Here is a 27,117-nt window from a genome sequence, read left to right on the forward strand (position 1 = left end):
TGGCAAAAACGGTTCAGCTGCTTCTGAAGGCATAGTAAGAGGGGAAAATATTTCTTCTGGGTCCAGTTCTGATGATCTTTTTGCTGTGTTGGAGAAAGAGTTGGAAACTTGATCACAGGTGATCCCTGTGTCAAGAATCTGTCTTTCCTGTTCTCCAGTGAAAATCCATCCAAATTTAATCATACTTAGGGCCTTGAGCAATCACAGAACATGCATGTTTGGGTAGAGATATTTGTTAATTCCATATCTATGTTCCCAGTGATTCTGGCTGCACTTTCCATGCTCCTGCCAGAGGCTGAGCAGGGTTTTGGTTTTTCTATAGCAGCTCTGGCCACATTTGGGTCAATGTTGGTGCACCCTCTTTTGCTGTCAGTGACCCTCCTGATTAACCCAGCCAGGAGGACAAGGAAGCCATTTGATCCAGGTAGGGGAGAGGAGAAGAACGTCTTGGGCCAGAAGTGAGGACTGACCCTGGGGAATGATGTGAAGTTGCAGTTTGGAGCAGCGCAGGCACCACCATGTGAGTGGCTGGGGAGTTTCTCTTGATATTCCCTGTGGAATATCCCACAGCTGGATCGCTTGTCACCTTCCATTGTGGCCAAACAGTTATTTTAGGAGTAGGGCCAAGTAAAACACACGCACGCTTAGTACTGACAGCCTCGCCGGCTGGGCTGCTCCCACTGCAACCAGAGGGCAAAGTGTCCGTGCCTCCCCAGCCAGGCAGGAATGACAAAACACAAACTGCCAGCTCAGCTGAAACAGGGATGAAGCCTGCCGTGTATGCAGCGCTGGTCTCTGCCGCATCTGGATGCAAAAGCATCAGACCAGCCATGTTCCCCGTACTGGAATGGGGTATGTCAAAAGCCACCTTGCTGGTCACAGTAATGCCGCAGGCTGTGCTGCTATTAGCTGGGAGAGTTTAAGGTGTTGTCTGAAAACAGAACTTTCAGAGCTCTTCCCTTTGGCTGTCATTGATACCCGAGGGTGGGCCTCTTCTGTAAAAGTCCTAGTTTATAGCTCACTGCTGTGAGCTGTAAACAGCCTTCCCAAGCACCACCCTGCTGTCCTCTTCCAAGGGTGTCAAGATCTTCTTCTGCCTAATTGCATGCTTTTGTCCCATTGCCCACGGTCACACAGGAGATTGTCACTCCCTTGCCAAGAGCTGGTGATCAATGTTCATTCTGCAGTTCAGCTCCTGTGTCTCAGCATGAGGCACAGGCTGCTTCGTCCTGGTCCAGTGTTTTGAGCAGATGAAGCAGTGGCCCTCATCCCTTGGGAAGTGTGCAGGTCACACCCTTTCCTGCTCTGGGGTCATCAGAGGAAGACTTGGTGTACTATGCTAGGCAGTGAAAATGGGAAGGGAATGCTTAAGCTGAGGAATACCGCCTCCACCTCCTATACACTGCTCACTGCAGGAGGAAGCTTTCAGCAACCTGGGCAGTGGTCAGGAGTGGTTTTGCTGTGTGGGTTCTCTGTGTTCGGATTCCTACCACCTCTCCTCCTTGCTTTCTCCATAAATGTAAATTGTTGTGTGACAGAAAACATAAGAGCAACTTTATAGGGATTAAATACAAACCCTAGATGAAAATTGTAGTTCTGAAATGTGAAACCTCAAGTATGATTCGTAGTAAATTTGTAACTACAACTACTAAACTCAGTTCTGCATGAATCTCTTGGCTGGAGGAATAATTTCCTTAGAACAGGACTGAGAATCTTTCGTAACCCTCAGTATGCCAGATGTGAGCTATTGGGAGCAGATGGATGCTGTTCCGAAGAAATAAAGGCAGTAAGATTGATGCTTGCAAGGATGCCAGTTGTATTCTGGACACTAACTGGGGCTGGCAGGTACGCTGGAAATGTTAGCTGGCATGGAAGTTGGTAATCAGATATGTGAGTGGCTGTCCCTGGATAGATATAGAGGACTGGGGTCTTGCATGCCTGAGAGATGCTTCCAGCCCTGCTGGTGAGGGAAGAGCCGTGCAGTGACTACAGGGCTCTGTTGGATCACACTGGATGCATCACTCGGGAGGAGGTTAACAAGTCTCTTGGAAAGATCCTCTTTAAACCGTTGGCTGTAAGAAGCCACACTCTTGGTTAGAGAACAGATACTGGCTTGTATTTTGTGTTTCTTTTATGGAAACCCCCAAAAAGAAACATTTTTTCCCCACTCTGTAATTATGAGCTCATCAGCCACGATGGTGGTTGTTTCAAGTCTTCATGTGACCAGGAGCCACTGTTGTCTTGCTGCGCTTCTAAAATGTCCTCTACATCCAAACCCTATGCTTTTACACCTTTACCACTATTACTGAACCCCAGTGCTTTCCCCGGGCAGGAGTTCTGCTCCATGTCCTCAACCTCCTCTGCCTTTCAGCTGCAGCCATGCTCTCCTCAACCAGGAGTCTTTGCCTGGCTCTTCTCAGTCCTGCCTCGTTTTGTACCCCGGACAGCAAGGCTTGTGGCTTTGCAGCTGGGAGCAGACTTCACTGGTCACAAAGTGAGCTGCTTGCGAGCTGTGATGGAGCCACGTCTCAAAGCTCCCCCTTGGAGCAGGCTTTGCTGTTCATGCCATGTCCTGCCTTTTTATCACTGAAGCAGCTCTTCTGGCAGGCAGCTGCAAGCCCTTAAAAATGAAACTGCCATTCATGGAATCATAGAATGGTGGGGCTGAAAAGGACCTTAAGATCATCCAGGTCCAACTCCCTGCCGTGGGCAGGGACACCTGACGCCCATGTCGCCCAAGGCTCTGTCCAACCTGGCTTTGAACACTGCCAGGGATGAAGCATCTGCCACTTCTGTTCCAGGATGCCCTCCTTGGGGACAAGTTATCCCAGGCTTTCCCCCTTGCAGTCAGAAACCTTTCCTTCAGTCCTTGTCCTTGCTGTAAGGAGAGGGTGATGCTGCATAGCTGCTTCTCTGCACAGAGGCTTAATTTTAAGCCCAGGGATAGAGATGTGATATAGGCTGGAGTAAGTGCTCAATGCATGATTCAGACAGAAAAAGAATTCTGAGCAACATTAAAACTGGCTCTGGCTCTCTCCCTCACTCCTTTCTGCGTGTGCATTGAGTGTGTTTCCCAGTCCTCTTGCTTGTCCATATGTTTAACAAATCCCTCAGGTTCTTAGCTGGAAACTTTCAGCTTTGACCCACCTGGAGCGATGTCATCTTGGAGAGAGCCCTGCAGCCCTCAGGCCAACAGCTTTGTGTGTAACACAGAAAAAACAGGCTGTTGAAGTGGTGCCTGCTTTTACGAGAAAACTGGCAAAAGGCAATGGTCTGTGCGTGTCGTCTCCATGTGGTGGATAGATTAGCCCTTTTGGAGGGGGTTCTGCACTACTTGTGTGCATGCAGCCACCAGGCAAAGATGGGGAAGGAGGGAAAGTCAGTGTCTTAGTAATTCAGACTGCATTAAAATGTGCTCAGAAGGCGTTAGCTGGCACACAGAGAAGAATTGTTCTCATCAGCCTGTTTCAGGCAGTTGGACTCCTGAAAAATTAAAATGAGCCTCGTGCATTGCTTCCAGTACTGTGAGCTCTGTGCTCGCCTTCCTCTGCCTGCAGCACCGCTCCTCCTCCTCTTCGTCTGCTCTTCAAGCTGGGCTCCTGGCAGGGCACAGCATTCACAGGGGTGAAGTAGATGTTATCTTAATTCTCCAGATATGAAAAGCAAGGGGCAGACGTGCCAGGTAGTGTGACCCAACAGCACAAGGCCCCTTCAGGTGGGAACACAAACCGAGGCACCAGGCAGATTACACCCCTCTTCTGGGTCATGCCTGGTCCTGGCGGCCTCTTTGATGTAAAAGCCCTAAGGCATCTCAGCGGTGCTGTGGCTGCAGAAGATGGATGGATGTCTTTCTGTGTTCAGGGATTGTAAACAAGGCTCTTTCGATAGCTATTTCGTAACAGGAATCTTATTTCAGCACTTTGGGGATTTCTTTTTCCTCCAGGGTTAATGGAGTTCAGCAAAATTCTGCAGGGTTGCGTGTGTGATGTACTTTGTGGTTTCACCCTGCCACAAAAAACCAGGATCTCGCTGTTAGACAGCTGGATCATGAAAGACAGGCCCTTGCGTGACCAAGGACAAGAAAAACCCCACAGCTTCCTACGGTGAGATTTCTGCTTTGTAAAGCAACTATTTGTTTCCTCTGTGCCCAGAGGACTGCACTGAGAGCTGTGAACTCAAGCACCATGTGCAGAAGTATAGAAACAGTGAATTGCCGTAATCGAACCCGACAGAAGAAACGCTTCCCGTTAACTAAGGACTGCCTCTGTCTGTAAAATCCAGCCTATATTTTTCCAGCAGTGCATCAGAGATCGTCATCGTTCTCCTCCTCTCTCCCTTCACAGAGAGCATGCATGGTCCAATGCACTTCAGCCTAGTTAAAAGTTGGCTCCTTAATTTTTCCTCTCTCCAAATGTCTCCCATTTATAGCTTTCCAGCATTTGGCAGCCGGGAGCCAGCGCATTCCCATGCGTGCTAGAGCCAAGGCAGGTCAGTGAGTTATAATTGGCTCTAGCTGGCACCCTGACTAGCTGCTGCGTTCTATGCCTGGCAGCGAGTGGGGCTGTGAGCTGCTGAAAGCCGTGCCTGCCTCTGGGAAATGGCAGCTTGTCCTCCCGGAGAGTCCGTGCGGATGGAAGTTCCCAGGGCTGGTGTACACTGGGACGAGCGCGGGCAGTGTGTATCTGCAGCAGAAATCATTTCCAATTCTTGTAGCTAAAGGTTTTTCTCGAGCAGCTGCTGGGAACAGCCCTCGATGAGTTTTGGTTTACTCCAAGCTGATGGCCAGCATTTGCCTTTTCCTTTTGCTCCGAGCACGTGGCTCCGCAGGCTGTGTCTGCACCCTCGCCAGGTTTCTACCATCCTCCCTCTGGCCTCCAGAGCAGTTTTGCTTCTTGCTGGTTTGCTACAGCCCCTGAGGGCTCCCACTCACCTCCTGGCTCCCATCTCTGCTGGCTCCCATCAGACGATCCTTTCTTGTTCCCAGGCTCATCGCCTGGCACTGCCATGGTGGCCTTGTGGCAAAGGAGAGCTGGCTCCTGAGCCCAGGCTCTGTTCATTCATCCCTGTTGGCATCCCCTGTCTCCTTCCCTTTGGAAACTTGGCAGAGTAACTGGAGGAGGCGTGCTTTGCTTCCTAGCCCTGGGGGAAGTATGGCCCACTTAAAGCATTGCTTGGTGGGTGCAGTCTGTAGGGGAGCTTCTGCTGAGTGTAACCCAGGAGGGGGGAAGCATAAAGATGGGAGGTAAAAAGTTTTGCCTCCTTGGGGACAGAAACTAAGATCCTTGCTGACCATCTGGCGTGGGTTTATTTCAGTAATGTGTTTAAAAGTTGTGCTGTAACACAAGGCAAGGGGTTATGCTCGTCTCTCTGTCTCTGGGTGAGCTAATGCCCCTCCACTCCCCAGCTACTTAATGGAAAAGCCCTGGAAATTCAGCTGCCCTATTCATGGGAGGGCTGAGGGGCATCCCTAGGAGAGCAGGATCTCACTGCTGGCCCCTCTCCAGTCCATAGGGAGGTGCCCAGGTGCCTGCCTGGAGCTGGTTGTGACCAGGGGCTTTGATGAGGCTTGTGTTGGTCTAGGCTGATGCAAGAGTCTCAATCATTCTTAATCAAGCTAATGCAGCTCAGTTTTCTGGGGGAAAGATCTGCAATTTATGTCATGTAGCAGCAGCTCTGGATCCGAAACAAGCCAGTTTCAAGCTGCTTGTGGAAGAGCCGAGGATGGATAGCAGTAAATCAGTGCAAAGGAGTCTGTATCTCAGAGTCCTGATTTTTTAGTAAAATGGCCAGGCCCTGTGTGTAATGCTAAATCTGTATGATACTGTATGGACCATAACATGCACTACACATATTTTGTGGGCATCTAGGGAATGGAAGCATCTGTGCAGTTTTGTGGTGAATGAGAGACGGAAATAAGAGCTGGGAGATACAGAGGGAGATGGTGGCTCTGGGGTTCTTCTGCCCTTGCAGAGGGAGGTGATAAAGCTGAAAGAACAACATGTTCTCCTGCAGTCTGGATTTTCCACTCATTTTCTGTGCCTTTCATTGGATGTCACAGGTCTTCCACAGTGCTGTAAATCACTGCTCCCACACTGGCTGTTAAAAGTGCTTTTGGTGAAGGATGTCTTACAGCCTCAGAGTCCCCTTGCAAAGTGAGGTGTAGACCTCTGCAGTGATCTTCCTTGTATGCCTGAGGACAAGTGAAGAATTTAACCACTTGCTCTACCTTCCCAGCACTCTGCTCCATCTGAGAAGTGATGCTCCTTTCTTCTTACTTTCCTCGCATGTTTTTTTCCTTCTCCTGTATTCTCTCTGCCTTGAGGCTTGTCAGGCTTCTCATTGCCATCTCTGGGATCCAGCACAGACTTTTTCCTGGGTATGTGGCAAGCATCCTGTGGGAGGGATGAGGGAGGCCCATCTGTGCCAGCTGCAGCGAGGCAGCTCCACAGGCTGGTCTAGGGGAGACCTCGCAGGGAGAAAAGGATGGGTGTGCAGTATCTGCCCTTCCTCTGTGATTCATGCCTTCCAGCCAGCCGGGAGTGGGGAGGGGAACCTCCTTAACCAGAAAATGGAGAGGGGAAAAAGAGATGTGGTGCCAGTGGGTGGATGCTGTAGGGCTCCAGCAGCCAGCCTGTTCCCTTTTTGATGCCATGGTGACTCCGTGGTTTTCCTGCCAGTGGCTGTGGCTGTGCCTTTGCTTCTGCAGAACCCTGTGGTTTTCCACTGCCATGGGGTATTCCAGTGCTGCTGGGTGCATGGCACCCTGTCTGCCCATCATCCCATCACCTTGTGGATCCCACACATCCCCAGGCTGCAGGGTACTGCTCTACATCCTGTTGGGATACTCTGGTGTTATCCAGAATTGCAATGTGAACAATAACCTGTGTGGAAAATGGCCTCCCTTGTGAGCTGGTGGCAGGAGGAGAGTCAGCATTTTCCTTGTCTTTATTCACCACTCTGAGCCTTTCTGCCTTACTGGTACCATATCTTGAGGCCTTTGCAGTAGGGATGATTTACTGAGTGGTGAATTATAAATGATGTTTATGCCTGCCTTCACCTGGCAGCATGGAAATTCGATCTTCAAAATTAAATTTGGTGTAATTAAGGTTGGTGAATTTATTGTTTTAATACTGTCTTTGATGACAGAATTTTAGGGTTTGAACAAGAAAAAGCTTTCATTCAGATGAGTTTTTTTCAGGGCCGATAGCATATTAAATTAGCCAAACCAGGTGTTTTTTAATAGGCAAGGTGCTGTTGTGCACCTTGCAGAGAATTCCTTGCGGAGAATTTCCTCTGCAAGCTCAGCCTGCTGATCATTTACCATTAACTGTGCTCTGGTACTTGACCTTTTCGGAGAGGAAGGAGGTACTTTGTTATAGCAGACTTTGCGAAATGCCTCTCTTAGTGCCCAGTTTGGGTGTAAAGAGGTTTGGGACCCGTCTTGGGGCTGGTCCTCCCCATGCTGGCATCAAACCAGCTCACATCCCTGCAAGCTTGGAGGGGCTCCAGGAATGATGAGGAGGAGGGTGGAGGAGAGACCTCTCCCTGTCTTTGTGCTGCAGGAGAAAAGTTCAGTTGGTTCAACTATGTTGTGCAACTTCACTTTGATGGACAACTTGCCCAGGCACTGCAGAGCCATCCGCACTGCTGATGTGTTCAGCCCTGCAGAGTGCAGCTTCTATTTAGGGGGATTTTTTGCTTGTTTTGGGCTTTTATGAATAAATATTGCTGGAAAATGAAGGAAATGTTTCTTAGAAAAGTAAGTTGTGGGTCTTGCTCTCTGTCTGAGAATTTCTACCTGTAGAGCCACTGCTGGCAGCAGGCATTGCTCCTTTCCAGCACCTCTGCTAGGGACCCAAAATCTTGACATTCTCACCCAATCTCAGTCAATAGAAAGTTGCAGTCCCATATTTTTTAACTGCACACATACATGCTGAAAATGGCTGATGAAGCATTCATTTGAAGAAGGCACTGTGTTCGGCCACACAGTGCCAAGCTGGCTGGGAGCTGTGCAGCTCCTCAAAATAGTGAGGTTTCCTTGCCCTAAGTTGGGAAGAAAGCTGGTGTTTAAATTTCAGCAAAGAAAGAAGCTCAGTTCAGGATGTGTAAAAAGTTCTCTTGGTTTTTCACTATTAATTTTTGCAAAAAACAGATTCCTTTTGATGATTCACTTAAAATGTGAAAAAATAAGAATCCCTTTAATTTTAGCTGTTGGGGTTTGCTGTTCAAACCAGAACGTTAATTGAAACGCGTACTTGTCTGCTGATCTTTCTTCTTGGCAAATCAGCATTTTCCAGTTCCCCTCCTGTCCCCCTCCCACGCTTCCTCTCACCTCCAGGAAATAAATCCTGCTGGAAGGTTCCCAGGGAGCTCTGAGGTTTCCATGTGGGGGCAGTTGCTTTCCACCTGCCAACAGGTGGCTGCTTTAGGCCCCGAAATAGTGCTGTTTCTTATCAATCAGTGAATTTGGCTGAAGGCTGTCAGGTTTTATCTTTGTGGTGAGAAAGAAGAGCTATAAGAGGAAGATGTTGTCAAGGTTCATGCTCCTTTGAGGTTTAGCTACGCTGGAAAACCTTGGTATTCTTCAATCTCACTCTATCCTGGTTGGATCCTAAAAAAGCAGGTGCAGTTCAAGGCATGCGGCTTGGGCTGCATTCTGTGTGAACTCTGCATTCTCGTGTTTTAAGTGCACAGAAAGCTGCAGGGTTGCTGCTCTTTGCCTGCTGCTGGGGCTGCTCCACAGTGCCTCTGTGTTTGCTGGCTGTGGGCCCTGGTGAAGGGTGAATATCCCGTCTTAGGACAGCATTCTTCCCACTGGAGTTGCACTGCATCCTGCTTTATGCATTCCCAAAGGCTCCCCACAGGACTCCCCATGGCCCAGCTCTGCTGCTCGGTGCTCACTCAACCCCTCCCTGGTCAGTGCATTAACTCTTCCATAAGCCATGAGGGCCGGTCTCCTCCATCAGACATCGCTTAACAACACTGTTCTGGTTTTGCAATAAGCAGAGTTTCTTGGCAAGCTCCATTCCTTTGGCAAGGGCTGAACTCAGAAGTGCTCAGAGCCCTCTCCTGTCATCATGCAGATGGTGGCAGTGCCAGGCTCCTCTGCGGCTGTGGGTATGTGCAGTCTGCAGAGGCTTTTGCTCACCTGGGACTTTGGGCACCACTGAATTTGGCATCTTTAAATCCCACCATTTCTGTCAATGGAGGAATGCAAGGGCAGCATGTTCCATGAGGGAAACGTGCTGCTGGTGTGGGGTGGGGATGCTGTGGGGACACTGGTGGGTTCACACAGGAGCTGGGTTGGTTTCTGCTGTCCATGGGGCTATTCACCCAGGGCTCTGGGGTTCCATCAGCTTCTGTCTCTGCCAGACAGTGAGTTTTATTATCAGGTGGGAGAGGGTGGAAAGAAGCATGGTCATGCTAAGAACTAAGGCATATCTGTTTTGAATGGAGACCCTGGTTTTGGCAGTTAAACCTCAGGGGTTTGTAGTGTCTCATTTTCTACCTGCATAATTGCACTTGCTGCCATGGAGCTGTTCTTGATGGACACCCCCATGAAGGCAAGCAGAATATCCTCCTTTGGGTGGGGATAAAAAGCTCTCCACTTTGGCCTTTCTGCTGACTGTGCTTGCTTGGAAAATGCGGGTTGTGTTTAGGGAAGGAACAGCAGGGAAAATAGTTAGCAAGAAGTCTTATGCAGGAGGAGGATCGTGAGGCTGGTGTTTCTGACCAGCAGCGCTCTCCCAAGTGGTAGGACTGCAGCTTTTGCAGCCCTGCCTGTGGCTCTTTTGTCTCATCACGTTTGGGCCTGCCACAGATTGAAACCTTTGCATTAATTTCAGGGAAAGAATCTACGCTGGTCTGCTTCTCCTCATCTGGAGTGGGGAAGGTTTTGGGGAAGGGAGGGATCAAAGAGAAATCACATCATGAGCTGCTTGGGGGAGAAGCTAGGGACAAGTCATCTTGAGGTTTTGGCAAGCATGCAGCTCTGAGTGCGGTGGCATGCATGTAAGGTCTGTCTGACCTGTCACTGCAATGCTTGACTGAAGGTTGCCTCTTGGCATGAAGCACTGTGTTAGATGTGAAACTAGATCTGGTTGGAGTATTTGAGCACAGCCCTCCCCCTCGCTATGCCTCGGCTCCTCAACACATGAAATAGGACAAATGTGCTGGTATTTCTCCACTGTTGTTTCTATTTGCACAGCAGAAACTAAATCTCATGACTTCTCAATCTTCCAAGTATGGGATGCTGGAGGGGAGGGTGTGGATGAGCATGAACTGTCTTTGCAGGCTTTGCTATGGATGCTGTTGCCGTGACAGCTCCAGTGGTGGTTATGGTGGTGGTTCTGTGGTCTTTGTCACCAGCCTGGGGCAAGGGATGCAGCTCTTCCCAGCTCCCATGCTGAGGCTCCTTCCAGGGGTACTTCCCATGTGACACAGTCCCAGCTGTGCTAGAGGGATGTTCCCATGGACGGGATGGGGAAGAGGAAGCGGTGCAGACTGCACCGGGTATTGCTGCTCTGTTCCCAAACACGTCTACCGGCAAGAGTCATTTCCCCCGGCTGGGTTGTGGTGGTGAATTATGGATGCTGTACCGGTTGCTTGGTGATGTTAATGCTCTGCTCCTGGTGCCTGTGTGGAGTGTGCAGTCTGGGACCTGCCTACCCAATGCCATCTAGAGGCTGCAATTATCAGAAATTAAATGGAAAATGGATTAGTAAAGTACAGTAAAGAGAATGATGACTTCCAGGATTCAGCCCCAATGAATCGTATGTAAAGAGCAAAGCCTTTTAATCACCCAAGAAGCAGACAGAGGGATCAGCCACAGTGTGAGGAGCCTGTAAATGGGAGACTGCTTGCTGTTCTTCTCCGAATCTGAGAAGATCTTCTCCAATTCTTTTAAACACTAAACTCTTTCCTTAGTTTCTCCTGATTATATTCTTGACAAGCTTACGAAAGGATGGAAATCAAGCAATGCTTTTCAGGAGTTGTTTGGGCCAACCAAAAATAGGTGGTAATTTTGGATCCCACTGTCTCGGGGTGTCTCACCCAATGCCTTACTCCAAGGCATTGGAGCTGGGTTTTGGGAAGGTGCAGCTTTGTCTGCCCTCTCATTCCTTTCTGGGTGCCTCAGAGTGGGTACCTGGAGCTACTCGTTGCTTTTGAAAGCATACAGACTTCAAATGTCTTAGAAAAATGATTCTTTTTTTTGTTTGAATGCTCTTGTGGGTGGGCACAGAACAGACACAGATGGCTGTGGGAGCAGGACCTGGCTTGACCAGAGACACCAATCTGGAGACAAGGCTATTATCTTTCTCCTTCCATGCCTCTCTCTTTCATCCATCTGTTGCAATTAGCACATTGGTTGTACTAATGATATCGGGGACTAGAAAGCCCCAATCTCTCAGCACTAATAAACATGATAATCTTTTGGGGATTTCTGGGGTTTAAACTTCAAGGCTGGATGACAAAACAGGAAGCTTCTTACACTGAGGTTACCACAGACTTTTAGAGGTTCAGTGCTTGGGGCTGAGCATGTCCTTTGCTGGGAATCCCAGCATCCCTCGTAGGCATGCCATGCCCATTGTGGTCTCAATTGCTTATGATGGAGCTGAGCTCAGAGAATCAGTGGGTGCTCAAGCTGGAAACATCTCCTGGGCAGTGGAAGCTTTCTGTCTGACTGCTTTTGAAGGACCATTGCACTTGTACCAAACCTAGGGATGTAAAACTGCCACATCTTCTGAGCCCCTGCGTGCAGGCAGAGCCCACCACCTCCCCAGTTATGGTCTGTGTGGTTTATGGGCAAGCACCTGGGGTAACACAGGCCTACTGGCGGCCAGGGGCTGCTTGGGTCTGGGGGTGCAGTGGGGTGCGCCTGGCCCAGCCCCGTGTCTGGTGCTCTCTCCATGCCAGTGAGCATTTCACAGGCACCAGTGTCTCCCTCTGTCTAATGCTTCCTGTGATTTCATAGGAAATATCTCTTGCAGTAGCAGCTGCTGCCAATTTGTGTAGTGCGTTTTTCTCTGACCTCAGTTAATTCTTTTTTGTCTATTGCTGAGTGATGCTTAAAGTTTTCCATCAGTTTTTCACAATCCAGGCTCTGTGATGCCATTTCCTAGTGCTGAGGGGATCAGGATTGCCTCTGAGTGGTAACGTGTAAAATGCGCTTGAACTCATCCCTTGCCCAGAGCAGCCGGAACTATGGAAAACTGGTGGTCATCCGAAAACAGCTCAGTTGTGCTGCTCTTCAGCTTCCATTATTGCCTTTGAACACCCAACTTGCTTCGGCCATTGAATGGGCATTACGTGATGCTGCACCAGTAGAGTCCTTTCCCAGGCTTGACCTCCTTTGCTCAGCATCACCACACTTGGGATCTGAGCTTGCTCCGTGTTGGTCCTTCTGTTTTCTGGGCTGTTGTGTTTTCATCCCCTGTGTCTTCACACAGTCCACGTGGATGCAGGGAAGGTGCCTCTTGTAGGGTCACAGAGACTAAACATCAGTAGTCTGTGAGACGCTGCCAGATGTTCTTTTTCCCAGACTATCTGCTTGGCAGATGTTGCCCAAACCAGCTGGCTCCAGGGCACAAGGATGCTTTGATCTGCACAGTTTCTCAGCACACAGCCGTGTCCCTCGTCACATCCCTGTGGGGCCAGGGTGCTGCTGTGACAGCCGGCAACTGCTGGACCTGCATCCCTTTCCCACTTCATTTGGGGATCAGTGGGATGCTGTCCACCAGTGAGTCAAGTGTGAGGAGGACTTTTCTTCCCATAAGAGCAGACCTGACTGATGCCCTACTGAGCATGTGGAGCTCGGGGTGAGCGGTCCATGTGAATGTCCCCACCTGGAGCTTGCCACCACAGGGAAAATGGGGTGCACGGTGTGCCTGGCTGCCTGCAGCACTCCCTCTTTCATGAGGGATGGGGCCAATGGTGATTCAGGATTGTGGGATGAGAGCAGGCTTGGCCCGGACCCATCTTTCCCCATGGCAAGCGGCTGCCTTCTCTCAGCGGGGAGGCTGTGGCTCTCACAAAGAGTCTCCTGTGATTCTGCTGCTACGCGCTCGGCTGGACTCTGAAGCCTTTTGTTGAACTCTTTTTTTTCCCTTTTGCCTTTGGGGTATGTCAAAAGCTGACTTCTCTGCTCTGGATAACAGACATGTCTGGTGCAGGCATGGTCAGCTCTCACTTGCTAGACGAAAGAGGAATGTGGTTTTACACTGAACCACCGTCACACAGGCAAAGCAAATCCTCTTGATAAGAGAAGGGGGGAAGTTCACTCACCCCATGCCTGTGATTACGGCTCTGGGCCTGGCTCCAACGTCAGCTCCTGGTGTTGTGCAAGAGTGGATGAGTTTGTTCTCCTCACCTGGGTATTTCATCACCCCCCAGCCTGTGCTGGTATATCTTCTTGTTCAGTGGTGTGAACCACCATCCTCTCTGTAACTTGGCAAAGACTTGCTTTCTCTTCTGCAACCCTGATACGTGCCACGTAAGCCCTAAAGCTCAGTAATGGCGAGCCTGGGCTTTAGACCAGCTTGCTAAACACAAATCCCACAGTCCCTCAGCTGCAGAGGACTTGCTGCAAGAGTAATCCTGTGCCCTTCTGGTTCATCGTTACCAGGGGAGTGCAGGACCTCTATGTTTAACTTTTCACCTGACATTTTTCTTTCCACCAGATCAGATTTAAATGAAAAAGAGGTTTTTGTTCCCTCCCACTTTTATATTTTAGAGGTAAAAACTTTTTCCACTTTATGGAGACCTCATAGCAGCCTTCCAGTATCTGAAGGGGGCCTTTAAGGATGCTGGGGAGGGACTCTTAATTAGGGACTATAGTGATAGGACAAGGGGTAACGGGTTAAAACTTAAACAGGGGAAGTTTAGATTGGATATAAGGAAGAAGTTCTTTACTGTAAGGGTGGTGAGGAACTGGAATGGATTGCCCAGGGAAGCTGTGAATACTCCATCCCTGGTGGTGCTCAAGGCCAGGTTGGACAGAGCCTTGGATGGCATTGTTTAGTGTGAGGTGTCCCTGCCCATGGCGGGGGGTTAGAACTGGATGTCCTTAAGGTCCTTTCCAACCCTAACTGTTCTATGATTCTATGATGGAGAACAGAGGAGAAGCAGCAAAGCGATGGCACACGTTGCCTTTGGCACTTGGCTTGAAGGTTTGTTGGGGTATTTTGCAGACTTCTTGGAGTTTGAATCCATCTGGGAGGCAATAGGACCAGCTCACAGGCTGTTAGACCTGGGGCCACGATCCTTCAGCAGATGTATTGCTTTGGGGTTACACCATATGCATGGTGTCTCCCTCTGGCATTACACCATCAGCTCTTATTTGGGCAAAGCCCTTCCTGAATGTCTGCTTCCTGGGAATACTGCTGAGCATATGCATTCCTCACTCCCTAGGATCCTCTGTAGCCCGCAGCACTCTTAATTGATTCAATTAGGATATTATCTTACGAGCTTCCTGTTAATGAAGAAGCTGTCTGTTAGCTCTTGATACAAAGCTGTGCTTGAAAGGCTTCCTCTCCCCGGGTGGCCCTGTTGTCGCCTGTCCTATTAATGAGCAGCTCAGCCATGGGGACCACGTGCTCCCAGGACGTGCACAGACCTTTAGCAATGGCTCTCTCCAAAGAGACTCACTGCCCAGGCATTTCTGGGTTAATAAGAAAACCAGCTAATTGATAAGGTAAATTGGTGGTGGAGGTAAATGTGGATAAACGTGCCCTATCCTGGTGTGCTGTTGTCAGAGCCTGGCTGGGGGCTGGCTATGCTGCTCGGGTATCTGTGCCCTGGTCATTGCAGCCGTATGAGCACCCTCCCTGCTGCAAAGGAATGGGTGAAAAGTCTGGTTACAGCAGCTTCCTGCAGAATTGAAGCACACCAAATACTTCAAACTGCATCTGCTCCAATATTTTATTTATTTTTTTTCAAGATTCTGTCACAAATACTTAGAAATAATCTTGGAAGGGGTGAAACAATAGTGTTATTGTTCTTTTTGCCTTCATTTTTCTTCTCAACCTGGCTTAGTGCATTGCTGAGACTGAGACTTGGCCTCTCTCTGCTCTCCTGTGCTTGGCAGGAAAGGCTGTGCTCCCAAAGGCTGTGTGTCTGTCTGCCCCATCTCCCCCTCTCCCCAGGATTTTGGATGTCTGGGCAAGTCCTCCCCTCTGGGAATGCGATGTGAGCAGTCTTGTTTGGAGCTTGGATGGAAACCCTTGCTGCTGATACAATTTGTAGGATTCTTCACATGCCAGTCACCTCCCTTCCACAATTCCTTGCTGGCTGGGGAGTGTTGTGGCCAGGGAGAAAGGTGCTCTCCCAGGAATCCTGCCCTGACCTGCCTTGGTTTCTGCAGACCATCTTCTGATGCCTATCTGTGTGTCCCTCCCCTAGGGCTTGTGGGGTTGCTGCACTTTTATCCTTCCAGTCCTCTTCCAGAGCTGTGCCTGCTCTCCTTGGCTCCCCTGGGACAGAGCAGTGAAACAACCTGTGCGTAGTCCCCATCCTGCAAAATCAGCAGGAGCAAGATGGGCCAGAAAGGATACAGGGAACCTCAAGGCATAGAACCCTGCCAGCTGGCTTCCTCTGGCTTCCTGGTGGCACCTCTCAGGTCTAGAGCTGACCTTTTCCCATCGCTGTTCTGTGTTTTCTTTTGTGTATGTAGCGCTACAGAAGAGCCATCAGCCCACGACCCATGGGCTGGATTCTGCAGATGTGTGCTCTTGTATCTTGCTAACACAAACTGCCTGCCGTGGTTGCAGTGGCACCGGCGCTGTTTTTGTTGGAGTGGGTTTTTTAGCTGTTCTTCAACCACAGGCTTATTCCTTGTAAAACTGATGAACTAGTATTTGCTGCTGCCTTCTCTGGAGCTGCGTGATGTGGCAGCCAGGCTGGAAGGGTCCATGCGACCGACCTCTCTGCCTTGTTCCTTCTCTACTTTCCCTTTCTGTGTGTGCTGGAGGGGGCTATTTTTTTGCCTCCAGCAAGAGAAGAGATAGCAGCTTGTGAATGCACAGGCATGATGGTACCAACACATGGCAGGCAGCGCAGGGGCTGGTCTGGCTGGGGTGATGCTCCAGCAGGGTGCCTGCAGCGAGAGGGCCCCCACGCCACCTCCTGCTCACTGAGCAGCCACTACAAGAGGCACTTTTGGTGAAGCCAAAGGAAATAGAGAAACGGGCTGAGTTTTGGCTGGGTTTGGTGGGATCACATGGGTAGGAGCAGATCTGGCCAGAGGCACAGCCCAGGCCTGTGCATATGGGAGAAAATACAGCTTGCACCATTCGTGCCTTGTAGGCTCATAGTGCTCCCGGGAGTGAGAGATCCTCAGCTTGCATTCGAAGTTGAGAGGAGGGGAAAGCTTCCAGTGACTCGAGTATTGTGTTGCTTAACAGCAATCAGATGTGCGGCGTTTGCAACTTGTTTTGCTCGCCCTTTCCCAGTCACAAGCTTTCCTGAGCTCTTCCCCACCTCTCCGCTGTAGCACAACACGGGTGTTTTGCAGGGTAATGGGGATGTTGTGTCTTCCCTTATTTTCATAGATTGAGAGAAGAGCAGGAGGGTGTTGCATGCCCAGAAAGGCTGAGGAAGCGGTGCTGCCCTGGGAGCCTGCAGTGCCTTGGGGAGGCGAGTCCTCCCTCATCCCTGCTCTGCTCACTTTGCGGCTGCTGGTAACGTCACCACAGTTATTGCTGAGTCTGGAGTCATTTGCTTTGTTAGGAACTCCCTCAAATTTGTTTTGAGAAGCAGCTGTAAACATGGTGTGTTTGTGCTTAGTGTCATCCTGGGTTTGAGTTATCTTGTTTTCATTTTGGAGAGAATATTTGAGAGCTTCTTTTGGTTTTCCTGTTGTCTTTCGGAGTGTTGGGCAGTTTTTTATTCCATCTCAGAATGTAGGAAAAATTCCTGCTTCCTTCTGCCCCCTGCCCACCAAACCTCAAGAATTTTATCTTAATGCATTTGAAATCCAAGGGAAAAAAAAAACAACACCACAATTATTGGATGTGCAGAGGGCTGCATTGACAAAAAGTGCTTAGCTTTAGTGTTACAGCACTTTAAAGAAGTTCATGCCTAGCAGGAGTCCACAGCCCTAGCTAGGGGCAGAAACCTTTAAAAAGCATGTGAAAAAATAGGTGCCAAATAGCAAGAGCCATGAAAACCAGGGAGCCAAGTGGGACACATCCCCAGGGCGCGTTGGGACCCCGCAGTTTGGCCCTGCATAGGCTCCACATGGTGAAGGGGCTCCCGGTGTTACTTGGTGGAGCAGCAGGCAGGAGGAAGCACGACTTGTGCATCCAGGGGCTCGGTGGTCCCTGTCCTCCTGGGTGAGGGCTGCCTGCAGATGCCTCTCATAGGATCAATGGCTTTGGCTCTCCACTTGCATGACTTCCTCCCTGCATGAAATACTTTAAATATTCATTGGGTTGGAGGAGAACGGTTGGTTGGACCTTGCAGGTGCTCAGGGCACTCCCAGGGCAGGTTGTCTGCAGTGCTTCCATAAGCACTTAATTATTTATGCTGAGTGCAATAGCTCAAATAGGAGAGGGCAAGACCCGTTTAAAATACCCTTAGGACTAGTGAGCTCTTCAAGTGATGGGAGACTGAGCTCAGATCCATACCCCAGAGAAAACAAGGGGGAGTTTGCATCTCCCTCCCCTTCCTTCCAAAGGGAGTATCTGAGTGATTGGATAGATGACTGGTCATGCTTTCTCCTCTTCTGCTCTGTGTAAAGTGCTAAGTCCAATCCAGATGGTGTTTTTGAGCAAGACCAAGTAAAGCAAATGCTGAGGACATTGATCCTGCCAGGGCATTGGTAAAGCACCATAGCAACTGCAAGGAAGTTGTGTGCTTGTGTTGAAGCACCAGTGCAGGCACCCAGTGAAACCAGGAGGTGGTTATCACCTCTTTGCTGACTAAACATACTAAGTGTAGTTGCATGAGTCAGGAAATCATTTGTTTAATGCTGAAGATACCATAAAACATTCATCCCTCAAAGCCTGTGTAGCACAAAGTGCTCCCCAGACCTGATGTCTAACTTCATGGCCTTTTGCAGGCAAACATGAATTGATGCTGTGAGTCCAAGTCAGTTGTAGTCCAGGAACTGTGTCAGTGCTGGGCTATGCTTGAGCTAATAAGCTTAAAATGTGCCTTTTTTGAGGAGCTTCTGAGATCTAGTGACTGAGGTCCATCAGGATGAAACTCAATAGTTTCAGAAGTGCAGGTTACATAAATCACCCATGCTGAGCAAAATTATAGTGATGAACAACATTGACAGTGAGAAATAGTGGAGATGATGCTAAGGTCTTGTGCTTCTGGCACTGCTTTGGGTGTGTTTACCTCGGTACTGTACTTTGGCTAATGGTGCTGTGTACGATGTCTCAGCACACTGCTGGTTAGGAGAACCAGCCTTAGAGTGGCCTTGTGTTGTCTAAGTTATTCACTGACTTTAATCACCTCTCTTGCATTTCCTGTTCTAGATGCAAATGCTGGACAAGTTTCCAATGGAAGGAGGGCAGAAAGACCCCAAGCAAAGGATCATCCCCTTTCTGCCAGGTAGGAGAGTGGGCTCCAGCAAAAACTATGCTAGTTTTGTCATGGCAGGAGCTTTTTCCCAGTGTGTGTGTGAGCATACATGTGTTTTAGCTCTTACCTACTGAACCATCTGAGCAAGTTCTTGACCATGTCCATTAATGCATCTATATTTGTTAGCAATGTGCCCAGCAAGTGTTAAACCCCTCAGTCATTCTCTCTCCCTCCAGAAGTCATTAAAGGAGGACTACAGCTAAGCAACCCTGCTAGCATAGCTAGCCAGGAACAACCTGGTAGCAGCATGCTTGTTTTCAGAAGGAGCCTGGCCAGCACAGCACAGGGCTGAGGATGGTGTGAGGCTCCCCCAGGAAGTGCTCATATGCTGTTTTTCCTGTCCCATGCAACTCAAAGGGCCATCCAGAGAGAGGGGAACAACATTGAATTCCACATGTTAAATCAAGCTGATTGACAGCCTTGGCTTCCTCCCATAATGTTCAGGGCTGGTTGCTCAAAGACAGGATTTCTGTGGCATGACGTGTGCCTTCCCAGCCCAGTGTACAGCTGAGCGTTTGTGTGCTTGAGGAACAGATGCTATGGTCTGTTGCAGACTTTCTGATGTGGGGGATTGCTTGTGGCTGCCCTCTGGTGCTGTTGCTATGGGGAAAAAAAGAACCCTAACATGCCTGGCAAAAATAACCAGCCTGGGGAGGCCCTGGGAATCTTTCATGCACCCATAGCTAATGGCTTTGACCACAGAGTTGTCTTTACTCCCACCCCCAAGTAGCTAATGGGCATATTTAGAAATGTCACGATACCATAATCACTTCCAGTGACTGTCAGGTCCATTTAGTGCAGCCCTTTGTGCTGTGCTCTGCCTCCTGGCTTTTCTAAAGGCAGAAAGGCATTTAGAGGGCTTTACTTTCCTCTGACTGGCATGAAGAAAACCATTTATGTCCCTTTCTGAGCAAGAGGATATTGTTTGGGTTTCCCATAGAGGCATTTCTGATTCAGGCTTGTCCTTGCACAGTAACATTAGCAAAAGCAAAGCACACCTGACTTGAATACCGCAGAAAAGCCCTTGCTGTACAAGTACTCCCGCCAGCAAGAAGTGGGGAGGAGAAATGGAAGCCAAATTGGCAAAGGGCGTAACTTGGAAAAATTGGATGCATGGTTTGGCCCTGCTGCACTTGCAGAAAATCCCCACCAAAATGCTGCTGTTTCTGGAAGGCAGTGATCGGGCTTGGGAAGCCTGGTCGGAGCACTTCTCACAGCACACTCATCAATATTTGTTTCTTCTTCTTGGTGTTGAAATGGTTTCCCTTTGCTAAGAAGCATGTCACTGGGATTTCCATTGGAGGAAAAAAAGGAGTTGAAGTTGCTGGAAAATAAAGCCTGGTTCTTGTGTAAGAAAGCAGCTTTGGGGACTTAGGATGACCATCCTGTGGAGGAGCTTGTGCATTTGTGTGTCCTCTGGTATGCTTAGACTTGCTAGTGTTTATTATGTTCAGCTTCTGTGAGTGCTGCAGTTTGCTCCCAATGCCATTTTGAGCAACGTTCTTAGCATCTGAATTTCATTACCAGTGAGGATTTGGCTCCAGTGCCTTACTGAAAGTACGCTGCTTTCTGGGAAGCCCGTTGTAGAGTAACCTAAGACATTGTGGCCGCTGTGATTCTCAAAAATGTCTCCTGTGACTCTGTGCCCTCTGCAGCTTTGGCTTTTTGAGAAGCACCCTAAGTGTTCCAAACACAGGGTCAGCACCACAACCTGAGAAGGTGCCATTGGGTTTGTCTGTCAGGCTGGTTTCCTGGAACGGGAAGAGTTCTGTGATTACTCCATAGTTACAACATCCAGCCCACAGGAACTCTGTTTGCTTTGTGATGCTTTGTTTTGTTAATGTTTACTTTGAGGATTTGACTTCTTGGAAATTTCTGGAGACTTTGGGTCTTTTAAAGTTGGTCTCTGATGGTATCAGAAGAGGCTCTTGTATGTGTAAGTCTGTCAGCCTGCACGGCTGTTTGACATGGAGTCATAAAGCTGGGTCCTCCAGAGCTGAGCACTTAAGGTTTGGGGCCAGGGGTAGTCCCTTCCCCAGCACTGGCACCATGCTCATCCCATAGCGCATCCTGATGGGATCAGGTTTTGCCTGGCAGAGCATTGCAGTGCTCCTGCACCATGCCTGAAGTGCCTCTGCCACCATATAGGGGAATTTGAAGTGGACTCTTGGCTGCTTCTGCTGGCTCTGAGCTGGGAGGCACAGCCTGCTCAGCTTCATGTGGTGCTGTGGATGGCCCCTCAGAACAGCTCTGATGGCACCCAGCCCATCCATGGCATCCACTGTGGTCCCTGGAGAGGAGTCAGAAACAGCTGGCAAGAGAGAAGAGAGACCTGCCACTGCCTGGCCCTGGGGATGTGGTGCTGGGCAGCTCCATCCTCGCCTGCAGGAGTCCACACTAAGGGTTACGTACTTTTTGGCTGGGAGATGATGGTATGGAGACCCCAGGAAAGAATGAACTAAGAAAACAAATGAGCTCAGTTGGGCCTGCTGTGTAAGGGCTGTGCCAGATCTTTCAGGAAACAGCTTTTATAAGGAGAGTGGAGCCTTCCAAACATCGTACAGCCCGAGTGGCCTGGAGCAGATCCTGGCCAGTCTGCTTCACTGGAAACGTGAGCTCCAGCAAGGAGGGGTTGCCTGAGGCTGAGCTAACTTTGGCTGTAAAATTGCTTTTTAGGAAGCTTTAGCTACAGATAATAGCAAACTCCCAAGAAGGGAGCAGGAGCAATGGGGTTTGGTGAGATCATTTTAAGAAGGAGAATTATGCCTCCTTTCTGCTCCCTTCCCAGCCTGCTAACCTGCTCAGCATGGGCATCAGTGCTGCCCACAGACTTTGGGGCTTTTCTCCCAGAACAGCTATGGGGATGTTCATAGCTCCCCACGAAGGCCCCATAGAGGAGGTAGAGAACAAATCATCCATTTTAATACCTGACTTTCCTCAGTCCCATTGTGTTTTCATCTGAGCTAGAGATGGGGCAAGGGTCCTAATTACTATTTTCTGCACTAGCAAGATGAGCATCTCTGCTGTAGCACTATTGGGTGGACAGTCCCAGGCTCGCTTGCAGTATGGTTGCCTTTTCTGCAGGGTTTCAGCTAAGCTGATGTGCAGACAGTATTACCCCAGGCAGAGTGCTGTGCTGGAGCAGTTGCTCTACTTCTGACCCTTGAGCTATCTTTAAGAAAACTACCTTATGTTTTATCCCATTACATAGAAACAATGGTCTTGGGAGCATTGTGCTCAAATGAGACCATGAGAGCCTAAGGGCTGTCTTGATTGGGGCACTATTTAGTTCAGCTTCATTTCACAGGTGTCTGGGACTCCATGATTATGCTATACCCAGGACAGCCCCAGAGGCACTTTTCTTGTTCCCCTCGCTTTTGCCAGGATACGCTCACAGCACAGGACGTTGCCAAACAGATGCTAAATGCAGGGCTCCTGGAAACACCATCTCCCATGCCTGCTTCCCCATCCTCGGAATAGCCCATGTAGCTGGCTGCTCCAGAGGCTGGGATTAATTATATGTACATTTGGGGCTGCCTTATTTTGAAGTGAGTTTGGAACCCGTGCCAGGGAAAATCTGGATGTGATTTGAAAGGTGCAGAGAAGTGAATTCTTTCCGAGGCCGTGGGGCGTGGGGAGTCCGTCAGGGTAAAGCAAGAGGCACAGCTGGTTTTCCACTCTCGAAATATCTGGCTTGGTTCATGGCTGTGATCGGCAGCGTGATGTGTTTCAGGTTCTCTGCCCCTCCAGATATTGCTGCACATCCAGTAACAGCTTTTGGCTCAAGAGGAGCCTCCGCTATTTTGCTGGTTGAAATCCCTCTGCCTCCGTGTTTTTTTCAGCCCCTTGATCCCCCCTTATAACTTCAGCTCTGTCTGGAGCATTCCTGCAGGAGGGAGTGATTTGCAGAGCTCTGTTTCCCTATATGTTTGTTTGGAGAGATTAATCTTGTTTGGAGAGATTAACCCCTCTTGCGTCCTGCCTGCTCTGTCTCACACTGCTGGAGACCCTTATCCACCCTTTCCCCAAGCTCTCTCCTGACACCTCTCAGTGGAGGCCACACTACAGCTCTTTGCAGCCCCCTCTTCCCCTGGAGCTGCTGCAGCACCCTGTGCTCTTGGTTAGTCAGACAAAGCAAAGCGGCCTTCATTAGTTCCTCCAGTGCTGGGAGAGCAGAGGCTTCCTGGCACTAGAGCAGTTTTCATGGGCAGAGTATCTTCCGTGGAGCTTCTCTAGCTGGTGCTGGCCCTGCTCCATGAGGGATGGAGCTCGTGTCCGCCAGGGACATGAGTTCCATCCTCCTCCTCCTGCCCAGCTGGGTAGGAAGTAACACCAATGTTATTTCTGCTCTTGAAGCTCTGAGGCCAGTGATGTGCAGAGTAAAAGCCAGCAGATTGTCACCCTGTGTCCTAGACGGACTGTGTCAGTGAAAGGAGTGTCACAGTGGGGTTTTGTAGGGGAAAGGAGGGTAGGAATTGTGACAAAAGAAGGTTTTAAGGAGAGATTTGAAGGAAACCATGCCATGGCATGGCAGAGTTTAGAGAAAAACTCTCCCTTAGGGTGAGGCACAACGTGGGACAGTTGGGACAACAGCTATTGTGGCGCAGTGCTGGCTGGCCTGAGGTTCACAGGGACATGCTGGGTGGATTTGCTGCCTATTCATCATGTTGGATGAACTCTGATATGTGGTGGGCCTCTGGCCACCGTGGATAGAAATAAGTAGCAGTGGTGGAGGGAGAGGAGTGTGCTCATGGATAAAGGAAAAAAAGGAGGAGTGGAGCTGCGTTACTGGGAGATAGAGCTTTGTAACCGGGGAGCTTCGCATCCCAGGAGGTTGTGAGCCCTATCCACTGACTGATGGAGGCTTGAAACATCATCAAGGTGCTCCACTGTGGTTTTCCAGGTTTCCCTTCCAGCAGGGTGAAGTGCACTGACAGCTCCCTGCTATCAGGCTAGAGCTCAGGGTAAGGAAGGAGATGAAGCAGAACCACTGGGACAGCTTGAGTGCCAGAGCTGAGCAGATGATGCCAGGCAGGTCAAAAGGGAGGGAAGGGGTCAGACAGGGGAAGGGATAAGCAGGCATGAGTGCTTTCTTTCTAGGCTGCTTGCTAGGTCTTCCTCCCTCTGCCAGGACGGGGGATGCTTGCTGCTGACTCGGAAATCCTTCAGGTGTGGTCAGACACTGGCATTGTGGTAGGTTGAGATCTTTTTGTTAGATTTAGCCCCCTCTCCAGTTCCCCCCCTCTGAGAACCAGCTGGTGCCCCCAGTGATGAAGCACCTGTACTGGTATTTGCTTGGCTGTAAAAACAAACCAGGGTCAACAAGGAGATAAAACTAGCAAACAAATGCTCAAGTTAGCAAGGAGAGCTGGAGATGTGGCTTCTGCTGCTTTGTTACTCTTGAATTTATCTTTTCTTTGGGTAGGTAAGAGCCTCAATTGCTTGGAAGCAGTCTCTGGAGAGCACAGCAGGCTTTGGCTGTGCCATCAGCTCAGTGTAGGGGCTGGGGGGCCTGGGGAAGAGCAGCAGGGTAAGGATTGGCATCTCTTGCTCTTGGTGAATCCTCTGCTAAGGGCTGCGGCTCCTGCTCTGCCCCTTTCCTAGGTTGTTCATGGGGACTGGGGATGGTTGGGGTCTTCTGAACAGCACTGTGATACAGCTATCTTCATTTGCTTTGACTTTTAAGGAATTGCATATATTTCAGCTCTTTCCCTCTTGGTTTTATTCCCTCTGTTTAAAGGATGGGTTGTGTTGGTCGGATTTCTCCAGTCAAAATGCTAATGAAGAATAACAGTACTGCAGGGTTATCAGTAAAGTGCAGATGCATGTAAAACACCTAATGTCTGCTGGGAAATGGGGTAACAAATGTATAGCAAGCAAAGCACGTACAATGCTTCAGTGCATCTACAGCTATATTAATAATATCATATTAATACATAATAAATATAAATATTTAAATATGTATAAATATAATACATAACAAATATATGCACTGAAATAAGTGTTGTATATTCTACTGAAGGAAGAGCACTTCCTAAATTGTAACTTGTTCACTGAGTGTCTTCAGAGCCGTTCTCCTCAGAGACACCACTTTTTCCCTGTAAGCATTAACAGGTTTTCAAGATCCAGAAAAAGCAGGCAGCATGTCCTGGCGTCTGGGTGCTTCTCGCGCAGGGAGACGTGCCAGGGCAGCGATCCTGTAGTAGTGCCTTATCTCTGTCTTCTTTTTCCAAAATCAACTCACTTGACACATTCCCAGGTGATAAATGTTCAGTCTCTGTAGCTTGCTTTGTGTGTACAAAGGACACTGTATTTTACCGCACTTCCTTGTGCCTTGGCTTTCTTGTGCTAGCCTGGAGGAAGACTAAGTGCTGTGATTGCTCATGGGTAACATTAGGTATGTAGATAACAAAATCTAATCATTTCTGAATGCTTGAGTTGTGGCAAGAGTGTGAAGCTGGTGAGCTGAAAGCTGCAGCAGCCCTGGCCCTACCTGCCAATGGAAAACACCACTAATCGGCCAGATGTCCACAACTGCCTTCCTTCACATGTCTTCCTCTTGGTATTCCTCATGCTGATGTTGAAGCTGAGGGCAGGAGCACTGCTATGAGGCTGTTAGAAGTAAAGTAAGTCTTGTCTGAGGATGTTCTTAAAGAAAAAGTAGAGCTGGTAGTTATTTTTCTCATAATGGAGCAAATCTTGCTATTGCATCCAGGAGTCAAGGATCCAAACTGCACCAAGGCTGTCCTTGCTCTTGCTTGTTACTACAAAGGCAACTGAGATTGCTCCCCATTTGCTGTCACTCTGCGTCTGTCATGCTGCAGCTTTACTGAGTGAACAGTTCAGCCGACTGGGAAACCTTACCTTGGAAAATCAAATCCAAGAGACTTTTCCGTCTTTTCTGCTGGAGGAGGTAATCCTGAACTTTCTCCTCTCCTTTGGTATGAACTATAGAATACTAGACCTCAATCTGGTCCAGTCTTGACCAAGTATATGCTGTGGACAGAAGGAAGAGAGTCCTCCTGGACAATTAGCAGGGCAGTAACCCAGCTTTGAGCTTAGAGTTGTTACAAGCTCCTGGAGGCAGCAAAGCAGTGTAAAATAGAGAGCACTTAGAATGAGGTGTGAGTGATGAGCACCACTGGCTTTGCTGTGTTACCTGGAGCTGCAGCAATGAGGGGTGCAGATATGGGATGAATAATGATGTCACGCATTTCTCACAGTATCAGAGTATGCTAGAGATTGGAAGGGACCTCGAAAGATCATCTAGTCCAATCCCCCTGCCGGAGCAGGAACACCTAGATAAGGTTACACAGGAATGTGTCCAGGTGAGTTTTGAATGTCTCCAGGGAAGGAGACTCCACAACCTCCCTGGGCAGCCTGTTCCAGTGTTCCGTCACCCTCACTGAGAAGAAGTTTCTTCTCAAGTTTAAGTGGAACCTCTTGTGTTCCAGTTTGTACCCATTACCCCTTGTCCTATCATTGTTTGCCACCGAGTAGAGCCTGGCTCCATCCTCGTGACACTCCCCCTTTATATATTTGTATACACTAATAAGGTCACCCCTCAGTCTCCTCTTCTCTAAACTATAGAGACCCAGCTCCCTCAGTCTTTCCTCATAAGGGAGATGCTCCACTCCCTTCATCATCTTCGTTGCCCTGTGCTGGACTCTCTCCAGCAGCTCCCTGTCCTTCTTGAACTGAGGGGCCCAGAACTGGACACAATATTCCAGATGGGGTCTCACCAGGGCAGAGCAGAGGGGAAGGAGGACCTCTCTCGACCTACTAACCACCCCCCTTCTAATACACCCCAGGATGCCATTGGCCTTCTTGGCCACAAGGGCACAGTGCTGACTCATGGTCATCCTGTCGTCCACTAGGACCCCCAGGTCCCTCTCCCCTACACTGCTCTCTAACAGGTCGTTCCCCAACCTATACTGGAACCTGGGGTTGTTCCTGCCCAGATGCAGGACTCTACACTTTCCCTTGTTATAGTTCATCAAGTTATTCCCTGCCCAACTCTCCAGCCTGTCCAGGTCTCGCTGGATGGCAGCACAGCCTTCAGGCGTGTCAGCCACTCCTCCCAGCTTAGTGTCATCAGCAAACTTGCTGATAGTACACTCAATTCCCTCATCTAAATCGTTGATGAATATATTAAATAATACCGGTCCCAGTACTGACCCTTGAGGCACTCCACTAGTTACAGGCCTCCAACTAGACTCAGCCCCATAGACTACAACTCTCTGGCTTCTCTCCTTCAGCCAGTTCGCAGTCCACCTCACTACCTGATCATCCAGTCCACACTTCCTCAATTTAGTTGTGAGGATGCTGTGGGAGACTGTGTCAAATGCTTTGCTGAAGTCAAGGTAGACCACATCCACCGCTCTGATTATATGCATCTCTTGCATTATATGGTCATATCTCTTGCATTATATGGTCATATCTCTTGCATTATATGGGCTTTGGCCATGTGAAAAGCGCTAGTGGACAGCACATATTTGCAGATGTGGTCTAAGGAAAACGTGCTTAGGA

At 49.3% G+C, this 27,117-nt stretch overlaps 1 protein-coding gene across 4 annotated transcripts in view; it reads left to right on the forward strand.

The window, feature by feature from the left end:
• SH3PXD2B (SH3 and PX domains 2B) overlaps positions 1-27,117 on the forward strand; it is a 73,810-nt gene that overhangs the window by 15,024 nt on the left and 31,669 nt on the right. For all 4 annotated transcript variants that reach the window (XM_061456659.1, XM_061456662.1, XM_061456661.1 and 1 more), the window contains exon 3: positions 18,483-18,558. In XM_061456659.1, the coding sequence (XP_061312643.1) occupies positions 18,483-18,558 (76 nt within the window). The remainder of the gene's footprint in view (positions 1-18,482; positions 18,559-27,117) is intronic.

This window comes from Pezoporus flaviventris, unplaced genomic scaffold, assembly GCF_033815535.1.
Source record: "Pezoporus flaviventris isolate CSIRO_AGI_PZ_B2104156 unplaced genomic scaffold, CSIRO_AGI_Pfla_v1 ptg000023l, whole genome shotgun sequence".
Taxonomy (NCBI): Eukaryota; Metazoa; Chordata; class Aves; order Psittaciformes; family Psittacidae; genus Pezoporus; species Pezoporus flaviventris.